The sequence below is a fragment of the Haliaeetus albicilla genome, chromosome 17, assembly GCF_947461875.1.
Source record: "Haliaeetus albicilla chromosome 17, bHalAlb1.1, whole genome shotgun sequence".
NCBI lineage: Eukaryota > Metazoa > Chordata > Aves > Accipitriformes > Accipitridae > Haliaeetus > Haliaeetus albicilla.
Window position 1 is genome coordinate 25,232,995 of NC_091499.1, and position 21,015 is coordinate 25,254,009.

The 21,015-nt window shown below is 38.3% G+C and overlaps 1 protein-coding gene across 2 annotated transcripts in view; it reads left to right on the forward strand.

The window, feature by feature from the left end:
* The window catches only part of CDK19 (cyclin dependent kinase 19), a 127,012-nt gene that overhangs the window by 13,027 nt on the left and 92,970 nt on the right, over window positions 1-21,015 (forward strand). For both annotated transcript variants that reach the window (XM_069805078.1, XM_069805079.1), the window contains exon 2: window positions 6,070-6,145. In XM_069805078.1, coding sequence (XP_069661179.1) covers window positions 6,070-6,145 — 76 coding nt within the window. The remainder of the gene's footprint in view (window positions 1-6,069; window positions 6,146-21,015) is intronic.

Here is a 21,015-nt window from a genome sequence, read left to right on the forward strand (position 1 = left end):
TGAAGAAAGACAAACCTTTTAAAGGACTGATGTGGTCATAGATTTCTTTTAAATTTCTGCTTACTATCCTTACTGTTTCACATTTTGAGTTTCTTATGTAGCTTTAAAAATCAACTAATATAAATGCATTGAAATTCAGTATGTGTACTGTTCTCTAGAAATAAATTAAGATCAACCTGTAGATGCTCAGCTTCTGTCATTTGTGGCTGGTTGTTGGCATGGATGAAAAGGAGCTGGCTGAGCTGCTGACTGGATAAGGCTTGATACAGTTTGAGGATAATGATAAAAGAAAATTACTTTCCTAGTCTGTTGAAGAGCATGTACCCTAGTGACACCATGTGTGGATTTTTTGATCTTCTAATTCTTTTGGCTTGGCTTGGCCTATTTCTATATGCATAAAAAACAGTAAAGCATAAGAACCCATCACTTTTTGGGAAGGATTAGGTCCCTTTTTCTGGTCAATCGTAGATACTTCTCCTGGTACTATTACCTTTGTAAAGGGTTATGGCCATGTGCTATGTATAGAGTTACGTCAGTGAGCAGCTTGCATAAGGTAACCAGTGCTGGATGTGATTGATTTAGTGGCTTTGCTGCCGTGGTCCAGCTACTATGGAGGGTTTTTCAGTTAACTTCTGGGTGCACTTCAGTGTCATGGTTTTGCTTTATCTTGCGGGGGGGAAGAGTTTGTAACTTGTTGGCAATCTCCTGCTGAGTGATTAACTTTATGCTGTATGGCAGCAATTAAGTGATTAGAGCGTAACAAGATATCTGTATGAATGTCCTGTTCTGGGCAGTACTGTGTTTGAAGGACACTGAACTCCATAGTGTTCCTAGGCTTTGTCCTACAAAGTCACAAATGTTTTAATTCCATTAGTGTTGCTTACAAGGGTGACTTGTTGTTTTCTGTTAGGTTTTTCTAGGTAGGTCTTGGAATGTTTTTATGATGCACTTCACTTGTTTAAGAAAATGTACACGTCAATTATTTATTTTTTATTTATGATATTGTGCACTTAATTTAAGAAAATTATTATTAGTATATACTGTAATGTTAATATCTGTATTAACTGATGTGATAGTCACAGTTGTAGCTTCAGTGCGATTGCAGTCTTTCAAGCCAGTTCCTTGATGTGGATAATTAATTCTGAAGTTCAGATGTATGTTAAATTATCTGTGAATTCAAGAGGGACCATCATTTAAACTTTAAAAATTTGAATAATGGGGATAAAACAATAGTTTGAACCATGTGCTATTTTAAAATTCTATTTCTCTTATGGTCTTGGGCAAGTTGTTTCTAGTTTTCCATTGGCTTGTTTGTAAAGTAGTTTCTCATATGATGGGAGCACTCTGAAGTAAAATTGCAAGAGTTAAGACAGTTTAACTCCTTTGAAATGTTTTAATTATTCTAAGTCTTCTGAACTGCACCCTTCTAAAGGGAATTTGGTCCTTTATTCTTTTCAGGACATTTGGAAAATGGAAATTGAAAGTGTTGCCCAGAAGTAGTAGTAATCTATTTTCATTTTCTGCATTGAATACTGCAGTTGAACATAAGCCAGCTGAGTAAAATTTTTTGGGGCAGGAGGACAGAATTTTGCTTTGCACTGTACAAATTAAAATGTTAACATTAACCTTAAGGATTGCAGAATGAGTTAGCTATTGGTGAGGGAGAAAAGCTTAATCTGAAAGACCAAGTAACAGCCTTACACTGGTACAGATTTTAATAACAGAGGGATGTTCTCGATTATTGCTGGTAGGCGTGAGGACCCTTGCATTTGGATACTGCCTATGGCAATCTGAAATATAGTCAGGAAGTTTTCAGGATGGGGATATCTCATATTAGTAGTTTCATTTTTGTAAAAAGTTAATCCCTCTTAAAATAGCATGAATTGTAATGCTTCTGGAACTAGAAACAATGTTGATTTTAATCTTTGCCTCTGGTTTTGCATAAGGGAACTTGAAGCGTGGAGAAGCCTGGTGGTGGTGTGGTGTGGTACTTGTTTTATCAGGCAAATTCTTCTGCATCAATTTTGAAAAGCTTTAATGAAAATCATTAAGTCACAGCCTCTAAGGAATAGACTTCCCTTTCAGTACTGTTTTGCTACGTTTTTTGCTCAGATTCAGTGAGCACATTGCCGCCGTTAGCCTGGGGTGGCTGTTTAATAGAACCTGTTTGATTGAACCTGGGTCTATGCCACTTGCTCCCTGCCCTCAGACAACCCCCCTACAGCAGGACCTTCAAGTCAGTTGGCCTGCTCCCAGGCCAATATTTCTGTGGGGCAGATTATAATGATTACAAAGACCTTGCTTCTGCTTCGCTATCCCTAGCATGAGTGCCTTCTGCCTCGTGCCAGAGCTGTGTAGTTTGTTGTTGTTCAGGTTTGGTTTTTAAACTTAATCACACTTGCTCCACTCTCTAGTGACAAATGTACTGATATAGGATCTGTCAGAAAAGGGTTTATGAAAACTTCCCTGCTGTATAATTCTGTACAAGCTCTTGAAGTGTGTTCAGAGTTCACTAGAGTTTTTCTGTATATTCAACACGAAGTAGAAATACTTCTCCCTGCCTCAAGTGTTTTGTAAGAGCATAGGTCTTTAGGGAGTTGAACAGTATACTTACCTATCACACACACCATTTGACATTATTTATTGAATTCTTAGAAGTGGGGAAATAGCTAATAAAGTACCTATTTCTTTTTTCCTTTGGCCATTTAATACCATTTTACTGAGTAACCAGAATTATGTATTTCATCAGATTGCATTGGCTGACTCAATATTGAAGATTTTAATATATTTCTTTCTTTCTAAAATTATCTTGAGATCACTATTAAATGGGTAATATTATTAGTTAAAATACCACTTGGTGGAGATCTTTTGGAAGGTGCTTTAAACAGTTATTATGTTTGTGTAATAAGAACAGTTAATTTTGGAAAAGTATTCATATAGACTTGTATTTCTGCCAAAGCAAGTAAATGGTATTGATGTATTTAAAGGAGGCTATGTTTGTGGTTCTGAAGCTGTTGGTAAAAAAACATTTTCTGAGATCTAGGGTATGGTATCTTTGGAGTTCTTTATCCTTGATACCTAAAATAAATGGGTAAGTATTTAATTAGCCCCATTTTTGCTCAATGTTCACAAACCCCAGCATCCTAGAAGTATTGTGTTTGCAGCTCAGTAAGATTGCCTTCTTTTCCCACATGCTATAATACCTTAAGTTATTGGGTTGTTTATTTTTTTTTTAAACATCTCTCATAATTTCTCGTTTGTATCTTAAAATCCTACGTAGAGTGGCTGACTGAAGTGACGACAGACTCGCGGTGGCAGTGGTGTTAAGCAATGCTGTTGAAGGCAACGTGTGCCAAACAGCGTGGCCAGTCTCTGCAGTGACCTTCAATCTGTGAAGGTCTGAGTAACTGAACACAATGCTTGCATGTGTAGAACGAGTTCAAGGGTAGCTGTACTAGTGGGGTGGTGTGCCCAGTTAAGCAGATGTGCCAAAAGAAGGGTATACTGCAGTGCTGTAGTGACTACATTGGTTTGGGATTCAAGCTGGTATGTGTGCATGGGATTGTTCTGTACTGCGTAGTTTAAACACGACCATAGTTTAAAAGCCATGACCAATTTTAAATGTCCAGAGTTGGTTTTGGTCCTGCAGACAATATAATTTTGTCTTTACAGTCTTAGTACGCGGTCTGAGTTATGGAGTTAATACTTGGCAGTTTATGTAAATCTTCTGCATAGATAGCAGAACTGTGTGTCAGAGGGGATGGGCATTTATTATCTACTGTTTAAAATTTGGACTAATTAGTGAAATCAAAAGCAATTTCTGTGAGATAAGGTAGGACCTTATAACCTGTAAAGGTACCCATTTCTTGGTTCTGCATTTTGAGCCAAGTTATTGTAAATGACTAATTCATGAAAATAAAGGGCTGCTCAGTGGGGAGCAAGGAAGGAGTTTGAATTACCATGTCAGTAGATCCTGATGAATCCTTCTGCTTAGGAAGCAGACGTGTCCACTTCTGAAGTTAATCCTGAAAGTGTACTTGGTAAGCAGCTCTTATGAGCTGTTAATGCAGTATTTGGCCTAATTTTAGGAATGGTAACTTCTTGGGCTTTCTTTTGCCCTTGAAAAGTTTGGGGTGTTTCCCCTCCCCCACCAAGTACAGATTCAAAAGTTATATGTTTAAAATACTGTGATATGAGGCTATTTCATTTTAATTAGCATAGAGGAATAAAAGTTTGTTTTAGAAGAGGGGGTCCAATCTTGTTATGTTTGTTTGTCACGTGTGTTGGTTGTTAAGATTTGCATCTAAGTATCTGAATGGGTGAATATTTTGGGGTTAGTTGCAAGGCATGTTGTAAGTTGCCGTCCTTCCCGTTTCTCCATGGAAATTCTGTGCAGAATGAGAATGTGTTTCTCTCTTTGGCAGTTCCAAAATCATTTAGGTCACCTCAAAGTAACCCATTCCTTTAGTTTCAGCTGCAGAAGTATCTTCTGTTACTCCAAACCTATCTGGAGAAAGAGGTCCTTCAAGCTTGTAGCCTAATAGGCTTGGTCTTGCTTCCTTAGGGATCAATGTTGCACCAAATCCCAAACACACTGAAACACCCTGCATGAAATAAAGCAGATTGTAATTCCATTAAACTGAATTTCTCTGTTTTTTTGATTTAGAGGCAATATCTTTTCAAAGATTTCTAAAGACTTCATGCAAGTGCTTGTTTGAGAGAGGAATAACAACTATTTCTGAATTAAGGTGCAGCACCAGAACTCAGGTTTCCTGGTTGGAATAGCTGCCGAGTGACTACTACTTCAAAGGTGGATTCGCTTTTTGCAAAACTTGCAGCGCATGGAGTTTTCATATGTAGTCAGAATACATCTGGAATTTTTCTTTCATTTTTTTCTTCAAAAACCATAGTGCAAAATGGAAGCCAAGCATAGTGTTAACTATAGATATGTATTGTGGGTTCAGCTGCTACTGAAAATTACTGAGAATAATGATCACCTGTAGTTACTAATAAGTCTAGGCAGTTATAATTTCTGGTCAATCTCATCCTTTCCCCACATTCCTCCACTCAGCCACTTCTCATCCCATGAATTTCAGAGATGGGGGGTCTGGAGGAGGGTGGGGAAGAGGCTGGAGTTGGGCAGGAGACAGGCCAGGAGTTAAAAGCCAGAGAGGCTGAAATGAATTCAAGTTAATTTTTCAGCATAGCGAAACGAAATTATTTGGGACTGGAAGAAGGGGAAACTGAAGTCTACCAGAAATGCCATAGGGAATTTGGATGGGGGCTTGTGGGCTGTTGAATTGTAACTGATGAGTCTGCAGAAGTGCATCAGCACTGTGGGTATTGGTGCTTATCAACATTTATCAGTGATAGCCGAGTCCTGCAAAACCTTACCGTAGGCAGTAAGCTGGTTATATTGTACTGCAAGGGCTTCGAGATACTACTTCATTTTCTTGTTCTGTTGGTCTTCCCTCTAAATCACTTCAAACTGTGATTGTTTAAAAGAATGTGTATGGGCTGAACATTTTCACATTCTCTGGCTTTGTACTTCAGAGCACACAGTTTCATATGCTGTGTAGGGGTCTGTCAGTAGCCAGCACTTATGTGATAAGTATAATTAGTTTAAAATAATAGCTTTTCAGAAGTAAAAGTGGATTGACAATAGGTGATAAACTCAGGTAAAAACCTTTCTAAGAGAGTTTTCCAGGCATGGAATATGACTGTGCAGCTTTTTCATGGTAATAATCCTGGAATTTTGAGAAAAGCGTCCTCCAAAGTTCTCTGTAGACATATTTGCAGTTATCTCTATGGTTTCAGAGAGAAATGGATATAGGTTAACAAAGTTTCTTTATGTGAGAGTTTTTGTTTGGAATTTTTGAAGTCTATATTAAAAGGAAACTTGTCTTTAATATTGAAGTGTAATTTATGCATTAAAAAAATCAGCTTTTCAGCTTCTTGATCCAGACCACATTAAAATAAATCATTATACTTGTATTGATTGGTGTAATATAAGTCAGAGCTAAAAATATTCCTCTCTCTCTTTTTTTTTTTTTTTTTTTTTTGGTACAGAAAAGATGAAAAGGAGTATGCACTGAAGCAAATTGAAGGTACAGGGATATCCATGTCGGCCTGTAGAGAGATTGCAGTAAGTGTACATAAATGAAAGTATTTTTACTGACTTTATTGTTGAATATTATTTTATTTTCTCTGAATTATGTAACATAAAGATTATCTAAATGTTTTCTTTAAAGTGCGCAAGCATGGAAGTTATTCAAACATGAGCTTTTCTTAAAATGCTTATCCGTTCTATGTATTGAGAGGGAAATGCATGTGAACCTTCTAATGAAAATTTATTTTAAAAAGGGATGTTTTTAAAATGACTTGAAGGAAAAAGGTTCTGAAGGATTACAACTGTCATTACAAGTCTTGCTTGCTAATAATGTATTTTATTTCAGACTAATGGTAGCTTACTCTTCTTTAGTACCTGAGCACAGTTTGTTCTCCACATTCCTTATTTGTTTTGCTAAGTACAGAGAAATTTCGTAACAAAATAAAACAGCTTTAATTGTATTTTTATTACATGGATCTTAGGAGAAAAAATGGATTCAGAAATTGCACGCTTTTGAGTGCAGTAGTGCCCATCGTTCCTTCAAAGTTGGTAAAAATTAGGTGTTTGTATATGAAGGTAGAATTTGATCTTTAAATGTTTATTTTATGACTGAAAATATGCATTACCATCAAAGTACTGGATAGTGACTAAAATTTTGTAATGCAAGAATTTCTTGCATTGCAAAAGAAGTGCACTTGATTAAATATTTACCTTGTTTTAATGCTGTCACTATGCTGAGGGCTGTTGAAATGTATGTTAGGATTGTGCCTAAAGCTTTTTATAATCTAGTAGTGTTACATTGAAATACAGCATTTAGGTGTGCAATGCAATGTAAGGCATTAGAAACTCAGGATGTTCATGAACTGAACAAACCACTGTATTGTGTTTAGTGTAGTGCCCATGGTTAATTCTGTATGAAGAGACTTAGTAGATAAAACTACTGTCATTTTAAAGTGCTTGTCGCTGTAAGGTCAAGGTCACTTGTGGATTTGAGAGGTGGCTGCATTGCTGTCAGTCACTTTACACAGAACCTACCCAGTGACCTTTTTGCTAATATTTCTGCCTTTGGAGGAAATACGAAATCCTCTTTTAACATCAGTACTACATTATATTCTTGTTACTATAAAGTTGGTTTTGACAGCATTGAGCAGGTGTTTTGTTTCTTTGATTCTTGTCCTTTGTCTGTTTTAAATTCTGCTACTGTGGAGAAGATGTGTGGAGTAGTCGGAAGGAGACTTTCCTGTTGTCACTATAGCACTGTGGTATGGAGCTGGTTCTGTCATACATGGACACAACATCGTGAGGAAGTAGAGAGTGTCAGATTATTTTTTTTCTTCTGATGATACATCATCATTTCAGTCTTGTGCCTTTTTTTTTTTCAAAAACTTTTTTTTTGTTGATGAATCTTTGTACAAAGCTCAGTACAGCCTGGGAAATTTCACAACTTACTGTGCAAGTTGCTTGAATCCTCTCAATGGTTCTTCCTGTAATTCTTCCTTGAATGATATTTTACTCTTCAGGCTTTATTGCAAAACCCTATAACCTGAGATAATGTAGCAAATCACTGTTTGCCTCAGTGAAATTTCACGTTGGTCAAATATTAGAAATGTGAAAAAGGTAAAGGTGAAATAGTTGAAAAATAAATATGAACTTTTTGTCATACAGAAACAAGCAGAATCAAGTGCATTTTCCATAAAGAGAAGCAGACTTATAATTAATGCATTGATAGTTAATTTTGTATTTAAAGGCTTAGATAGGTAACAAAGAGGGTAATGTTACTGATTAAATAAAGATTATCAGCCTGGAAAGAGGCCACGTTAAAATGCCTTGAGTAGGTTTTTTTTACATTTAAGACCTGCCTACACCCCCCCCCCCCACCCCCCCCCCAAAAAACCCCTAAACCAAAAAAAACCCCAAACCAAACGAAACCCAAACCCCAAACCCTGCCCGTATTCTGTGGAAGCTGAGAAGATGAAAGAAGCACCAGTGTATGTGGTTCTGTGTGTGTTCAGAATATTTTAATAATTCTGTAACCTGAAGACACTTGACAATGTGCTCAAGAAATATATTGCTGAACTAAAAGGCATTCAGTTTTGCAGTCCAAGACCATTTTGTGTGTAGTATTGCCTAGACACTCAGAATAAGATCTACTGGCTAACTTTCCCTAAGAGAAAAAGCAGATGACTCCTCTCTTCTGATGTTACAGATTAAGTTGGTCTGTCTTTGCTTAGGACTTTGAAAAACATAAGGCCTTCTTTACCACTATTAATATGAGCTTTTCCTAGAAGAAGGCTTATGTCAGTGAAAGCACCATATAGGTGGTGCTTCCTGGGGCAAGTGATGATTACTTTCTTTCAACTGTAGGGTGATACCTGCTGAAGGAATCCATATTTCAGCCAATTCTGTTGTATTGAATATGAAAGTACTAGAGGGGATTCTTGAAGATGTGGTGGTGGTGGTAAGCTAATTTCTTCCCTGTAACTTGAGTCTATTCTGAAGATAACTGAAATGCCATCTATTTCTATGCTCTTGTTACGAGGCAGATTATTGCTTGGCTTAAGCAACAGCATTTTTGAAGAGTAGAGCTGTAAAATATGAATGAGAGCTATGATAGAGTTCTTACTTTTACATGATTATTTAGTTAACAAATGTGACACTTCTTTCAGCTCAAGACTTGTGTTAGCTTATTTTGGAACCAGTGACGAATGAAATGTTTTCCTTATTGCTTGAACATCAGGGTGGGATTTCTAATTCCTTTTGTAATGCAGGCAAAAAAAAAAGTAGTCCTGAATTCCTAGAGCTATTAATAGACAAAATGGCTTTAGGAATTTGTTAAAATAGTTTGTGTTGTAGAACCTGGAAGAGAAACAAAATACATTTTTAGACAATAAGACCTTAAGAAAACTCTGTTCCTTTCCATTCAGAGGTGGGATGTCAGAGTACATTCACTGCAAGGTAGTTTAAAGGTACCATTGGAAGCCTGCGCAACAAAAGAGCATGTGATTATGCTGCTGGGTATTAGGGTGAGGAGCTGGATTTCTTGATGCAGGAAAAGCTTTCCTGTATTTTTTGATCTGGAAGAAGGAGACTAAAGAGTCAAACATAATCAAGTGTGGAGATAGACAAGGATAATAAACTGGATTTATAAATAATCTAGTGCATGTTTTGGAAAAAGTTTTTCTTCATTATGCTGAAAAGGTAACTTAACTTTTGGAGGGTAAGGAAGACTCTGTTCAATACTGCTGCCTTTGTGTTTTACTTTTTGCTCCTTACGTTATATAAATAGATTTCTTAGAATGACAAGAGGAGACAGAAGAAACAGACCAGAGGAGTATTATTTGTTAGGGTTGTTTTTGCCTGTGGAGTATCTTGGCCATCATCTGTTAAGAACCAATAGCTATAACTTTAAAAGTCTGCAAACAGCTAACGGTAATGGAATGTTGTATTTGATTATCAAAAAAGCACTAGGGTAGTACAGCTTTATATGAGATTTCTTATCCCAAAGGCTTTCCTTCCTGTGAGAGGATTATGCTGGTTACTTCAAGTACTTTGCTTTCCACAGTTGAAGGGACTATAAACTTCTAATTGAGGATTTGGGGAAAAACTAATTCAGAGAAAAGAAAATTATAAGCCTTTTCTTAATCAGTGCCATTCACCGGCTACTTTCAAAATATCTGGATATGTAGCCTGTCCCTGAGTGTAGAAGAACTGGGCTGCATTAGGCAGAGCATTGCCAGCAAGTCAAGGGAGGTGATCCTTCCCGTCTAGTTCGGTACTGTTGAGGCCATACCTGGAGTGTTGGGTCCAGTCCTGGGCTCACCAGTACGAGGGACACATGGAACAACTGGAGTGAGCCCACTGCGGGGCCGTAAAGGTCGTGAAGGGACTGGAGCATATAACATATGAGGAGAGGCTGAGAGAGCTGGGACCATTTAGCCTGGAGAAGAGAAGGCTTAGGGGATCTTGCCAATGTATGTAAATACCTGATGGGAGGGAATGAAGAAGTAAGAACCAGACTGTTTTTGGTGGTGCCCAGTGACAGTACAAGAGGCAATGGGCATGCATTGAAATACATGAAATTTCATCTGAATGTGAAAAGGCACTTCTTTACTGTGAGGGTAACCGAGCACTGGAACAGGTTACCCGGAGAGGCCTATGAAGTCTCTGTCTGTGGAGATGCTTAGAGCTCGACTGGACACAGTTGTGGGCAGCTTGCTCTACCTGACCATGCCTGAGCAGGGAGGCTGGGGTGGATCTCGAGGTCCCTTCCAACCTGAAAGGTTCTGTGATTCTGTAAAACAGTCTTCTAGCATTTCTGTCCGTTTGGTAGAAATAGAGCCATGCCTTTCAGGTGTATTTCTAGTAAGCAGAAAGCAGATAAACATTTTGTGCTAATAAAACAGTGTTATGTACTACTTGGCAGTGAAATACAATGAAGAAACATTGGTTTGCTAAGTTTCAGTAACAGCTGCAAGTCCCTCTTGTATCCTGAGTTGCTTTTCTGAGGTTCCTGACAGGTCACTGAGATTAGGTATCTTATGCAAAGTTCTTGGAAAATTTTTGAAGGGTCTGAACTTTATTCCCAAATTCTTTTTTTTTTTGGGTCTGTTTGTCACCAAACCACACATTTAATCTAGTACTTATAACAGTTCCCTGGTATGACTTGCACATAATTTCAAAACATTCAGTGACAAATGAAAAATAAGTTCAGTTTTCCTCTGAAAAACAGTCAGTGTGTTTAGTGTATTCTGGCTGTTCTCTTACTGAGACAGTTCCATGCAAGTATATTTAATAGAGTAGTAAAAATGTCCTGGAAACCAGTGAAGTATTTGTAATAGTCACTTGCAGTAAATACAGTCTTGCTCTGAAATTACTCTTGACCTAGAAGAGGATGGTTTAAGAATGTCTTTCTAGAAGATAGTTTTTTTCCCCTAAAGCACAGTCTGCAGACAAAGATGACTACTACTGAAGGTTTCATATGAACCAGTGACTTGAATTAGGTCCTAGGAGGCTCGTCTGTCAGCTCCTGGTCATTTCCAGCTTTTCTCCCCACCCCAAAGACCAAGAACTTCCCCTCTGCCAAGGATAAATTACCAACTCTAGCCATCTTCTCTGTAAATAGTAATCTTAATTCTAAACTTCATTGGATTTTTGTATAGCAGGGTTTTTTTTTACAGCCCAGTAGCCTTTTTTTTCTGTGGGGAAAAAATAATTAGACTAGGCTGTTACAGATGATTTAAATGGAAGAAGTAGAGCCACAAACCAGCAGCATTTCTCTCCTAGCCTTGCTTAAGAGTGCCCTGAATTGCAGTTTTGCCCTGCATGAATGTTGGGTTTGGGACGCGTAACCGTTTTAGTTGCCACATCCTGTAACTGTGTGTGCTGGTTGTTAGTGAAGCTGCTAGAGGCTGCTCCCTCTGGGAGACCTTGAAATGTTGCCAGTACACTGTGGGACACTAGCGGGAGCATTAGTTGGCCTTTGTGTTCATACTTGCATTTATGGGTACAGGCTAAAATAATTCAGACTGTAATGTTAAATGAGTTACTGAAAGCTCATTTGAACAATTTAGCATGCACGAATTATTCTCAGGCCTTTTGTGTATTGAGGCAATGTACGTTACGAAGTGCTAGAGGGTACAAATATTTTGGCATCCTCAGTTTTGGAGGGTGGGCAAGGCTTTCAAAGCCTTACAGGTTAAACAATAGGTTTTTCTAACCTTTTTGTGTTTGTCAGCTCCCTAGAGCTAGGCTCTGTGTCAGTGAATTTATGTTGTTTTCTGCCTCCCTGCTGTCCATGGCCTTCCTTTGTGCACAGGCAGCTCTTCTGGGGCAGCATCTCTCTCCTTTTGGCTTTGGGGGTCTGTGGTGTTGTGGTGCTGAAGCTGAGCCAGGGAGGTCCAGCTAGACTTGCCGTCTCCGTTTTGAAGCACTTTGTGCCTTTGCCGTGTGCTTCTCAGCAGTGCTGCTGGCAGCACGGTGCAGGGACACTCAAGGGGATGTGTCGTGCCTTCCTGGTAGAGCTGGTAAAGCTCATCTGCTTTTACCTCTGTCAGGTGCTGCATGTCACTTCCAAGCTGCTCTCACCTCCCTGGTTGGAAACCCCTTAGTCAAATGAATGAGGCCTGAAGCTACTTTATTTGAGACTCTGGACCAGGCTGGCCTTATAACCTGTTTGACCTGTCTCTGCATCTCTTAGGAATGCAGAAAAGATCAGCTGTACGGGAATAATGATAACTTTAAACTATTAATAAAACACTTTGAAGATTTGTAATGCCATTGGCTGTCTTTAAGTACAGTTACATAGAATTTCATGATAGGTACAAGTCCTCTGCTTTGGCTATATTGACCTTTTCTTTGACCTTGACTATCACAGCAGCTTGCAGTATTTACTGTTATGTAGGAAAATAGGTTTCTAACCTTGGTCCCTGGCTTTGTTTAAGGCGAGGTTAGGTAAAACAAGGCTTTAAAAAAAAAAAAAAAAAAATCTGTGTCCCTGAGTAAATTTGCTGTAGGAGATTCCTTTTGAATGTCAGAACTTCTTTTCCCTTGCCAAGATAATATAAATGTGTTGAATATTTGGCATTGTAAAATCTCCCCATAAATTCTCTTCTACCTAATTAGAAAAGATTTAGATTTGATTGTGGAAACTTTGAAACTCCACTCCCTCTTTCAATAGCTGGAGGTAGTGAAATAAGTATAAGTTTAAAAAAATTTTTTTTGAAGGGATTTTTATTAAAGAGTTAAGGCATGTGTTGGCTAGAAGTGTCTGTGCATCGTGATTTTTATAAGTATGAATCAGCTGGAAGGAGGTTTTTGGTTCGGCTACATGACAACTCATGTTTTGCATGCCATAGGAAGAATAAGAGCTCTCTACGTTACATGGCCTAATCTTGTATAATCTGTGTAATTTAAATGCTTTTTGTGTAAGTGAGTACTTAAATTCCTGCTTTGGTTATTCTTCAAAAGGGTTCTGTGGACAATTTTTGTCTTTTTTTATTATATTGTATCTGAAACATTAACTTCATTAAATAGAAAAGTACACAGGTAGTAAATCTGTGGAATAAAAAGAGATTTTTGTTTTAATCGGTTAAGTTGACTTTTTTCTTATCGGCCCATAAATGCACTGTAATGTTTATGGAAGTAAGTTTCACAGCTTGAAGTATAATTCTTTTGTCAAGTAATTGTAATGAAAGTAGAGCATCATCTGAAGCAGCTAGTCAGCTCCATTGTCTAACTACAGCCACCTCCTTCACCAATTTAACAGCAGCAAAAAAGAGCATGCAGAGGAGAAAGGAAAAGGGAAACGCTGCTTTTAGCACTCCATTGCTTTCTAAATATAAAATTTGGAAATTTTTTTTTCATACAGAGGTTACTTTCCTTTTCTTGAAGTTGCGTCTCTGTTCAAAGCAGGAGAGCAATATCAACAAATCTATGGCAAGTACATTAAAACGAGGAAGAAAAAGAAAGCTTTTACCCCATTCTAACACAGTGTGAGCTGACAAAACTTCTCTTTGAATTTGGTACTTGACATCAGTTAGGATATAATACAAATTCACAGTGCAGCTGACTAGGGAACATGGGTGTTCAGTGGTGTTCAGGCTCAATTGTTTTCACTTTGAATTTGCTGTTCACTTCAGATCCAGAATATTCCAGAATATTCTCTCAAATGCAAAACCACCTGACAGTGCCTTCAACAGAAATCAACAAAAAAGCAAAGCTAAGCTTCATCAGGTTAAGCTGTAGGCAGCAATGCACTGAAAGCAAATAGCTACTTTATCACTCAGATGAACAGAGTTGCAGATAATGGAGGAAAGATCTTTTTAAATACTTACTTGCCAAACTTGTATGCTCCCTACAAGACTGAGTGTGTGTGTGTGCACACATGAACATACGAGTTTCAAAGCTTCTGTTGGAATGTTTTGTAAATTTTGGGTTCTTTTATGAATTTGTCATAAACCTTTCTTTTTCTCTTCTGTTTCTCATTCTCTGTTTCTCATTACATGTTATGTTCCTCCATTTGTACTTTCCCTGTAGTCCAGTAAAATTAGTTTATACATGTTTTCAGTTTATTCTGTGTGGAGTTGTAAAATTGTTATATTGACTTTACATAACTCTAGAGCGTGCCTTTCTCTAATTTAACATTACATGTGACTGGTTTTGATGCTTCAGACTGAGAGGTGATGGTGTGGGTTTTCAGAAGATGGATTCTTTTTAAGTTGGGACTTCTGTCTTCAGATACTGTTACTAAATTGCCCACTTCATTCAGCAACAGGCTTACATTTTCTTGTTTAGCCTTTCACAACTAATGTAGTAGCAGAAGCTCCTCTTGTTGTCCTCAACATTCCTTGCAAGTGTCAATTCAAGGTGAGCCTTGGCTTTCCCGACATCATCCCTACATGCCTGGGCAATGTTTCTAAACTTCTGTTATGTAGCTTGTCCCTGTTTGCACCCCTCTGTATACTGCCCTTCTTGCATTGGAGCTCTCCCAATCTGCTTAGCCTAGCTGGTCTCCTGATATTTGTATTTCTGAGTAGACCTGCCAGCTTTCCTGAGCTCCTTTGCTCTTCAGAGCTGCTTCCCATGGCCACCTACCAGTTTCTTCAGTAAGCTGAAGTCTGTTCTTCTGAAGCTCTAGGTCTATGCTGTGCTACTTGCCTTCCTCACTCCGCTCGGGATCTTGAACTGTACTAGTTGATGGTTGCTACAGCCACAGCTGCCACCAACCAGTTCTTCATTGTTTGAGAACAGCTGCGTGCCACCATTGTTGGCCCATCCAGTTTGTATATCAAGAAGTTGTCTCTGATATCCTCCAAGAACTACCTGGGTTGCTTGCGCCCTGCTCTGTTGCCCTTCCAGTGGATGTCAGGGAGGTCAAGGTCTCTTCGTAAGAACCAGGGTTTGTGGTTCAGAGACTTCTTTGAGTTGTAGAGAAGACTTCATCCAATTCCCCATCCTTATCAGGCGGTTCTGTAATGTGCTCTCAACACAATGTCATCCTTACTGGTCTCTCTGCTGATCCTGACCCACCAGCTTTGTGAGGCTTCTCTGCGCCCACTGAGTGTCTGAGGCAGAAATAAAATGTTAGTAGTAGTGCCTAAACTGGATAAATTAATACAGAACAGAGATGGCTGGATTGAAAATGGAATGTCAGTGGAAAAATCTTTAGGCCTTGATGAAACGTTAATAAAAAGGTTGCTTTTTTCAATATATCATTTGGCATTGGTTTCAGCACTGTGTATGGCTAAGTGGATAGTGGGTTTAGTCTACAGTTGTGTTTTACTCTGCAGGTTTTTGTATGTTAGTTGTAGTCAGCTTTGTTATTGAAGGGAAAAATGTCATGTAACCTTCTACTAAAACTTTATTCACTTAATTGAATTTCATTATGTTAAAAGTTTGTGTGGTGTTTGTTTTCTTGTGAACCTCTGTGTCTATTTCTGTGGTAAGCTGAAAAATAGCTCTGTTTAAATACAGCTTCCACTGTATCTTACTGGGATTTTTCTTGTCTTTATGATGACTCAATGTATTATTGTATGCGGATTTTGAGACACAGGGAAGCTTTCCTGTTTCCAAACTGTATTTAATAGTACATTAGTCACTAAATGGATAGCCTGGATGTCTTTAATTCTGTGATGCATCTTGTCCACAGGCTTATAGTGTGACGTTATTACTGTGTAGAGTTTTCTTAGTCTGCGTTTTGATAAGAAAGGTATGAGCATCATGGTTTTGTTCCCTGCCCCATTTGGCCTTCTGACTGGCAAAATGCTTCTGCCCTGTAGAAAGAGCATCATGCTTGTCCTTCCTATCTCATTAGCAGTGTCAGGATCCTTCCTTAAACCTGCCTGTTGCCTGTATGTAGCGTATGTACTAAATAGTGGGTATATGTATATATTTGGTGTGCTTGACCTTGAGCTTTTTCATATGCAGCCACATGAGGACACTGAAGTTAGGATAGTCCTGACAGGCTATACTACTGGAAAAAGTCATCAGTTTTTTGCATACATTAACAGCATATTGAAAGAAGCTATCAGTAGAATAATTTTTATTATAGACAGTTACGAAATATGAGATCTGCTGCCAGTTCTTGAAGACACTTGAGGAAGCCTCTGTCTTTTTTTTTCTGTGCTAATGAACTTATCCCATCCCATGGTCCCTGTAGAGTTTTGTTTCTCAACTCTCATTGTCTTTCCATATTTTCACTTGCTTATTAGATTACTCTAGTTTCTTTTTTACCTCAGTTGCCTTTTGTACTATTTTTCTTGCTTTCTTCTCCCTTTATCTCCAGATGCCTTTAATATTTACAGGCAATACAGTGGTTTCCTGTCCACTAGCTCTGTCTTGGTTTGACTTCTCTAAGCTTCTACTCTAAAAAAGTTTCTTATTACTGTGATTAATGATCTCTCCCTGACCAAACTCCAAAGTTTGTTCAGTATCCTCATTTGCCTTAATATCTTTGCATTTCAGACTAATAATTGTTCCTTCTTTATGTTATTTTTGTTATGTGTTAGTGATTTTGTTCTTCTAAGTTTTATCTAGTCTGTTTTATTTTTCTGAGGATGGGTGATCCCTGAGCTTTACATACTGTCTCTTAAGTATGTATTATATTTGTGGCCTAAAAAATATTTTACTGCTACTGAATTGTCTTTTATACTGTTCTACATCTGAAATTCACTGAACTTGCTTGAAGCCTTGTAGTCTAAATAAGGAATTCTACGGTGATTTTAAGTTTTAATCATTTTCAGCTATCTCCATTGTTCACATTTTCAGTCTGAGGCCAGATGGATTATTTAATTTTTCTTTCTTCTGGGCATCTCAAATCCAGACCATTTTCAAGCTCTTATTTTCCTTCTTCAGTATTTCCAGAACTCATACGGTTGTTTTTGTTTGTTTGTTTTTAACACAGATGGGCCTGAAAAACAGATCTATATTCTTATCCCACTGGGTCTATTTTAAATGTTATCTTTCTCCTACAAAACACTGCTGTATAAGGTGCTGCTAGAGAAGCCTTCCTTTAAACCACTCAATTTCTGTCTTATCAAATTAAGTGGCCTTGAAGTCCCCTCTAAAAATGCAGAATCTGCAAAACAAATAAAACCCCATGTTTCTCTTCTGTGGTTAAACTTAGTACTCTTGGTTACTCTAGTTAATGCTCAAAATGCCATCTACTTGCTTGTCAGATGTTCATATAATTATTTCTGTGTTGTTCTGCATACTAGTGGAAATATAACTTATCAGACCATTCCCATAAAAGTACTAGTCATGTTCGCATTAGTAAGTCCTAAAGCGTTCGGTTCTCTTGTGTGGTCTGTAGTGAACTGATTGCTTATATTTTGGTTTAACAGCCTTTTCTCCTTTTCTTGCTTGGTGTTTTCTGGTGCTATTGACTTGTACTGACTAACTTGAAGCTTTAAGTACACACCCAGGGCATTATTGCTATTGCATGTGCAAAACCAAATGCATAAAAGCTATAGGGGTTTTCCTGCAGAATTTTTGTCCCCCAACAGGGACAGCTGCATTTGAGGATGGACAGTGGTACTCCTCCCAGCCAAAAAGGTGGTGAAGGAGGAGGGAAAGTTAGTTGAGGGTGTTGTCAGAAGGAAGATGAAGTGAGATGAATTTAGGGCGATAGTTGAGTGGTGGTTGTTTTGCAGCTTATTTTGCCCCAGCAAGCTCTCTTTTTCTTTCTGAGTGCTTAATCTTTAGGTTTCACACATCACTTGAGCTTCCATGTTCATTGGTCCTCCATCACATGCACACAGGAAAAAAAAAAAAATCCATCCATCTAACTAAAGCACGGAGAGGAATTTGTCATCTGGTGCACTTCATTGTTGTTAAGAATTCATCAATATTTACAAAATTGTGCCGAGTTTGCCAAGGCAACAAAAGGCATCTTTCAAAGGTTAATCTGCTGTTACTCTCCTTAATTTAGCTGGAGGGCATTAGTGAGTGCTGGTGTGGGATGAGTCCCCATAGCACTTGAATACATCCAGTAATCCAGGGGCATGGTGGTAAAGGTGACTGTTTCTCCACCATGTTCAAGAGGACTGAGCTGAGATTTCTAGATTTGCTAGGACTTGCTCTCAGAGTACTCATAAGTGGCAGCATTTTCAGCTTGACAGCTTGGCGGTCACGGTGGTAGAAACTGGCTGGATGCAAAGCCTCAAAGTGGCTGTTGCTTGGCCAAAGGGCAGTAACACAGCTGTTACTTTTAATGCATGTGAAAGTGGGCCTGAGTTTATGTCATCTGATAAATGTGGGCTTAATATTAAAAAGTCATGGCATTCCGTTGCATTAACACCGATAAGGGAGCGGTGGGGAGAATGAATATGAAGTGTGACTTAGGTTGATATTGCCCTTTTATAGTGCGTGATGCTCAGAAGGATTCTGTTGTCTAGGTAACAGGGTCTGTACTTCATTTCTTAAGAAAGATGGAACAGATGTTCTTGCAAGAAGCAACCAATTATCACCAGTGAGAATATTGGCAGTATTTAAAGTAATTGCTCTGTTGTTGCATACAGTCCAATTCATATGCTATGAATAGTAAAGAAAATTTAAAGGAAGGAATCTTCCTTGCATGGCTTTTCCTGAATGAGGTTTTTAAAAAATATTTGTGGTTTATAAAATAGCACTCATCAGTGTGTCTTTTCACACTTCCATTTATCATTGTATTTTCTTCAATGTCATTCAGTCTTTTTATTTGGTATCTATAATGTCTCTTTCATGATCGAGTCCCGTTGCTCCATCAAATCTGTGTCATATCACATTAATTTATTTTGTTCATTTAAAATACCTAAAAATCTGAAGGTAATGGGGTAAAAGGATCCTCACAGTAGAATAAGAGACTGAGGGGCTTTTCTAAGTCATGTAAATCTGTTATGAGATTTGATATTTTTTTTTTTATTTTTTGGTGGCAAAATCCAGGTGCAGCTACTCAGATAGCGACTGTGCCATAAAAAGCTGGGGCAAAAGGGAAGCCATATAAACATGCATATATATGAAACCCTGCAATGGGCTGCTTAGGTGGGGACATAGCTTGTGTGTGATGGGATAAGCAGGTGGTGACAGTGGCAAGAAAGAGAGGAGAGCTGAAGGGGACAGTATGGAGCAAGGAGTGCCTGAGAGCTCTCACTGCAGCACTGATCAGCAGCGTGCCTTGTTTTTATGAAAGGCTGTGCTAAAGTAACTTCATGTATGAATTAAAGACTTTATTTTGCTTTTGAATGTAGCTTTGTCTTCGTGGGAGATTATTGTGGTCTTTACAGCATAGGATATGCTCTTGTCTTTTATAAGAGATTTGGGGGGAGGTGTGTATGTAAATACATTTTTATACCTTTTGGGATAAAATCTGATGTTGGATATTAAATAAGAAGAGAGTGCATTGGGACCAGATTCTCAGGACACTGTTTGTGGGTCCTCAGCAAAGCTAAGCCATACCATTATGCATTTTAACAAACCATCTGGCCCCTTGCCTAAACTTTTTCATGCTTCTTGCCAAATATAAAAGGTCTATTCTATGTTTTTTAGGTAGGGCATTACAAAAACATGTGTTCTGTCTTGGCAGTTAATAGCATAAAGGAAGAATCCTTGGCCTACTCTCTTTTTATCAGCTCTGATAAAGGACGTGCTGTTTTGATTTTTATCTAACTGTGGAAAATGTCATAATGAGTGGAAACAAAGTGCATGTTGCACTTCTTGGATTATTTGGCTGAGTTATCCTATTGTATAGTAGTGACATGTTGATTGGGACAAAATGTCTTATTACATTCAGTTATTTCAGTAACCATTGTAAAACATTTGTGGTCTGAGTAGGAAAAAAATATTATTTGTAGGGTTTTTTTTAATCCTTTTTACCAGGCTACTTGCATGTAAGTTCTAATCTTTTGCTTGTCATCCTTTCTCTGACTCTGGCTCCCTTTCTGTGAACTCTTCTGGTTCATCCTCTGTAATTTAATGCAGATGATGCATCTGGTCGCTTAGCTGTATGTATTAGATTGTGTTTGCCTCTTCAGTCAGGGGCAATACTACTTAAATGTTCATGTTCACTAGCAGAGCTGCTCTTTTGTTGTCTTTTTTCAAACGCTGTTGTCTCTAATTCCTATTCTAAACCTTTTCTTTGTCATATAGTTTCTTCTTTGTGTAGTATCCTTCATACTGTGTTGGTTAGACTTCCTTATGATATCTGATGTGTAGATATTTGTGACTTCTCATATCCTCTTCTTCCTGCTTGCTTTTCTTCTGTTGATACATTTTTTTGATTCTCCTCGCGTTTTCCTATTCTATCATGGGGTCTGTCAGCAGCAATATTTACTACTTTTGCTGCTGCTTTTGTACGCTAGAATGCTTATAATAAAATCTTACAATCAGCTTCTGCAGATTTTTCACCTGCTTTCATGAGAGTTTTCTCCATTTTTACAGTTTAATTGTATCACATATTGCCAGTCCCAGGTTCTTTTCACCACCCTTGACATACCCTTTGAGCCCTCCTCTTTTTCTGCCTTCTCTTTTCATACAAATCTGACGTTTTATTCCTGAAGGTCATGCTGAAAGGGTAAGAGTTTGACAGGTACTTTATATTTTTCCATTTTCTATCCTTGGAAATAGAAGCTTCTTCCTTATGCCCCTTCTTTTCTTTGCAATGATTCCATTCCTCCCTTATGCCTCATTTTCTCTTCTTCTTTCCGACCTTCTGGTTCCAACACAGACATTAGCCTGCCATCTTAAGTAACCTCACTTTCATGGGAACTAATGCTTAAAAGAGTAGAAGAGGAGGGCACTTTTGCCAGAGGGTTGGTGCGCCTCTGGACTTTGTGCCAAGGTTAGGGGAGGGTTGTTTGTGTTGCGTGTTTTCTATGCGTCTCTCCCCCCTTAACATTTTCTGTATTTGCCCTTTGCTTTCCCCTCGAGTAGTC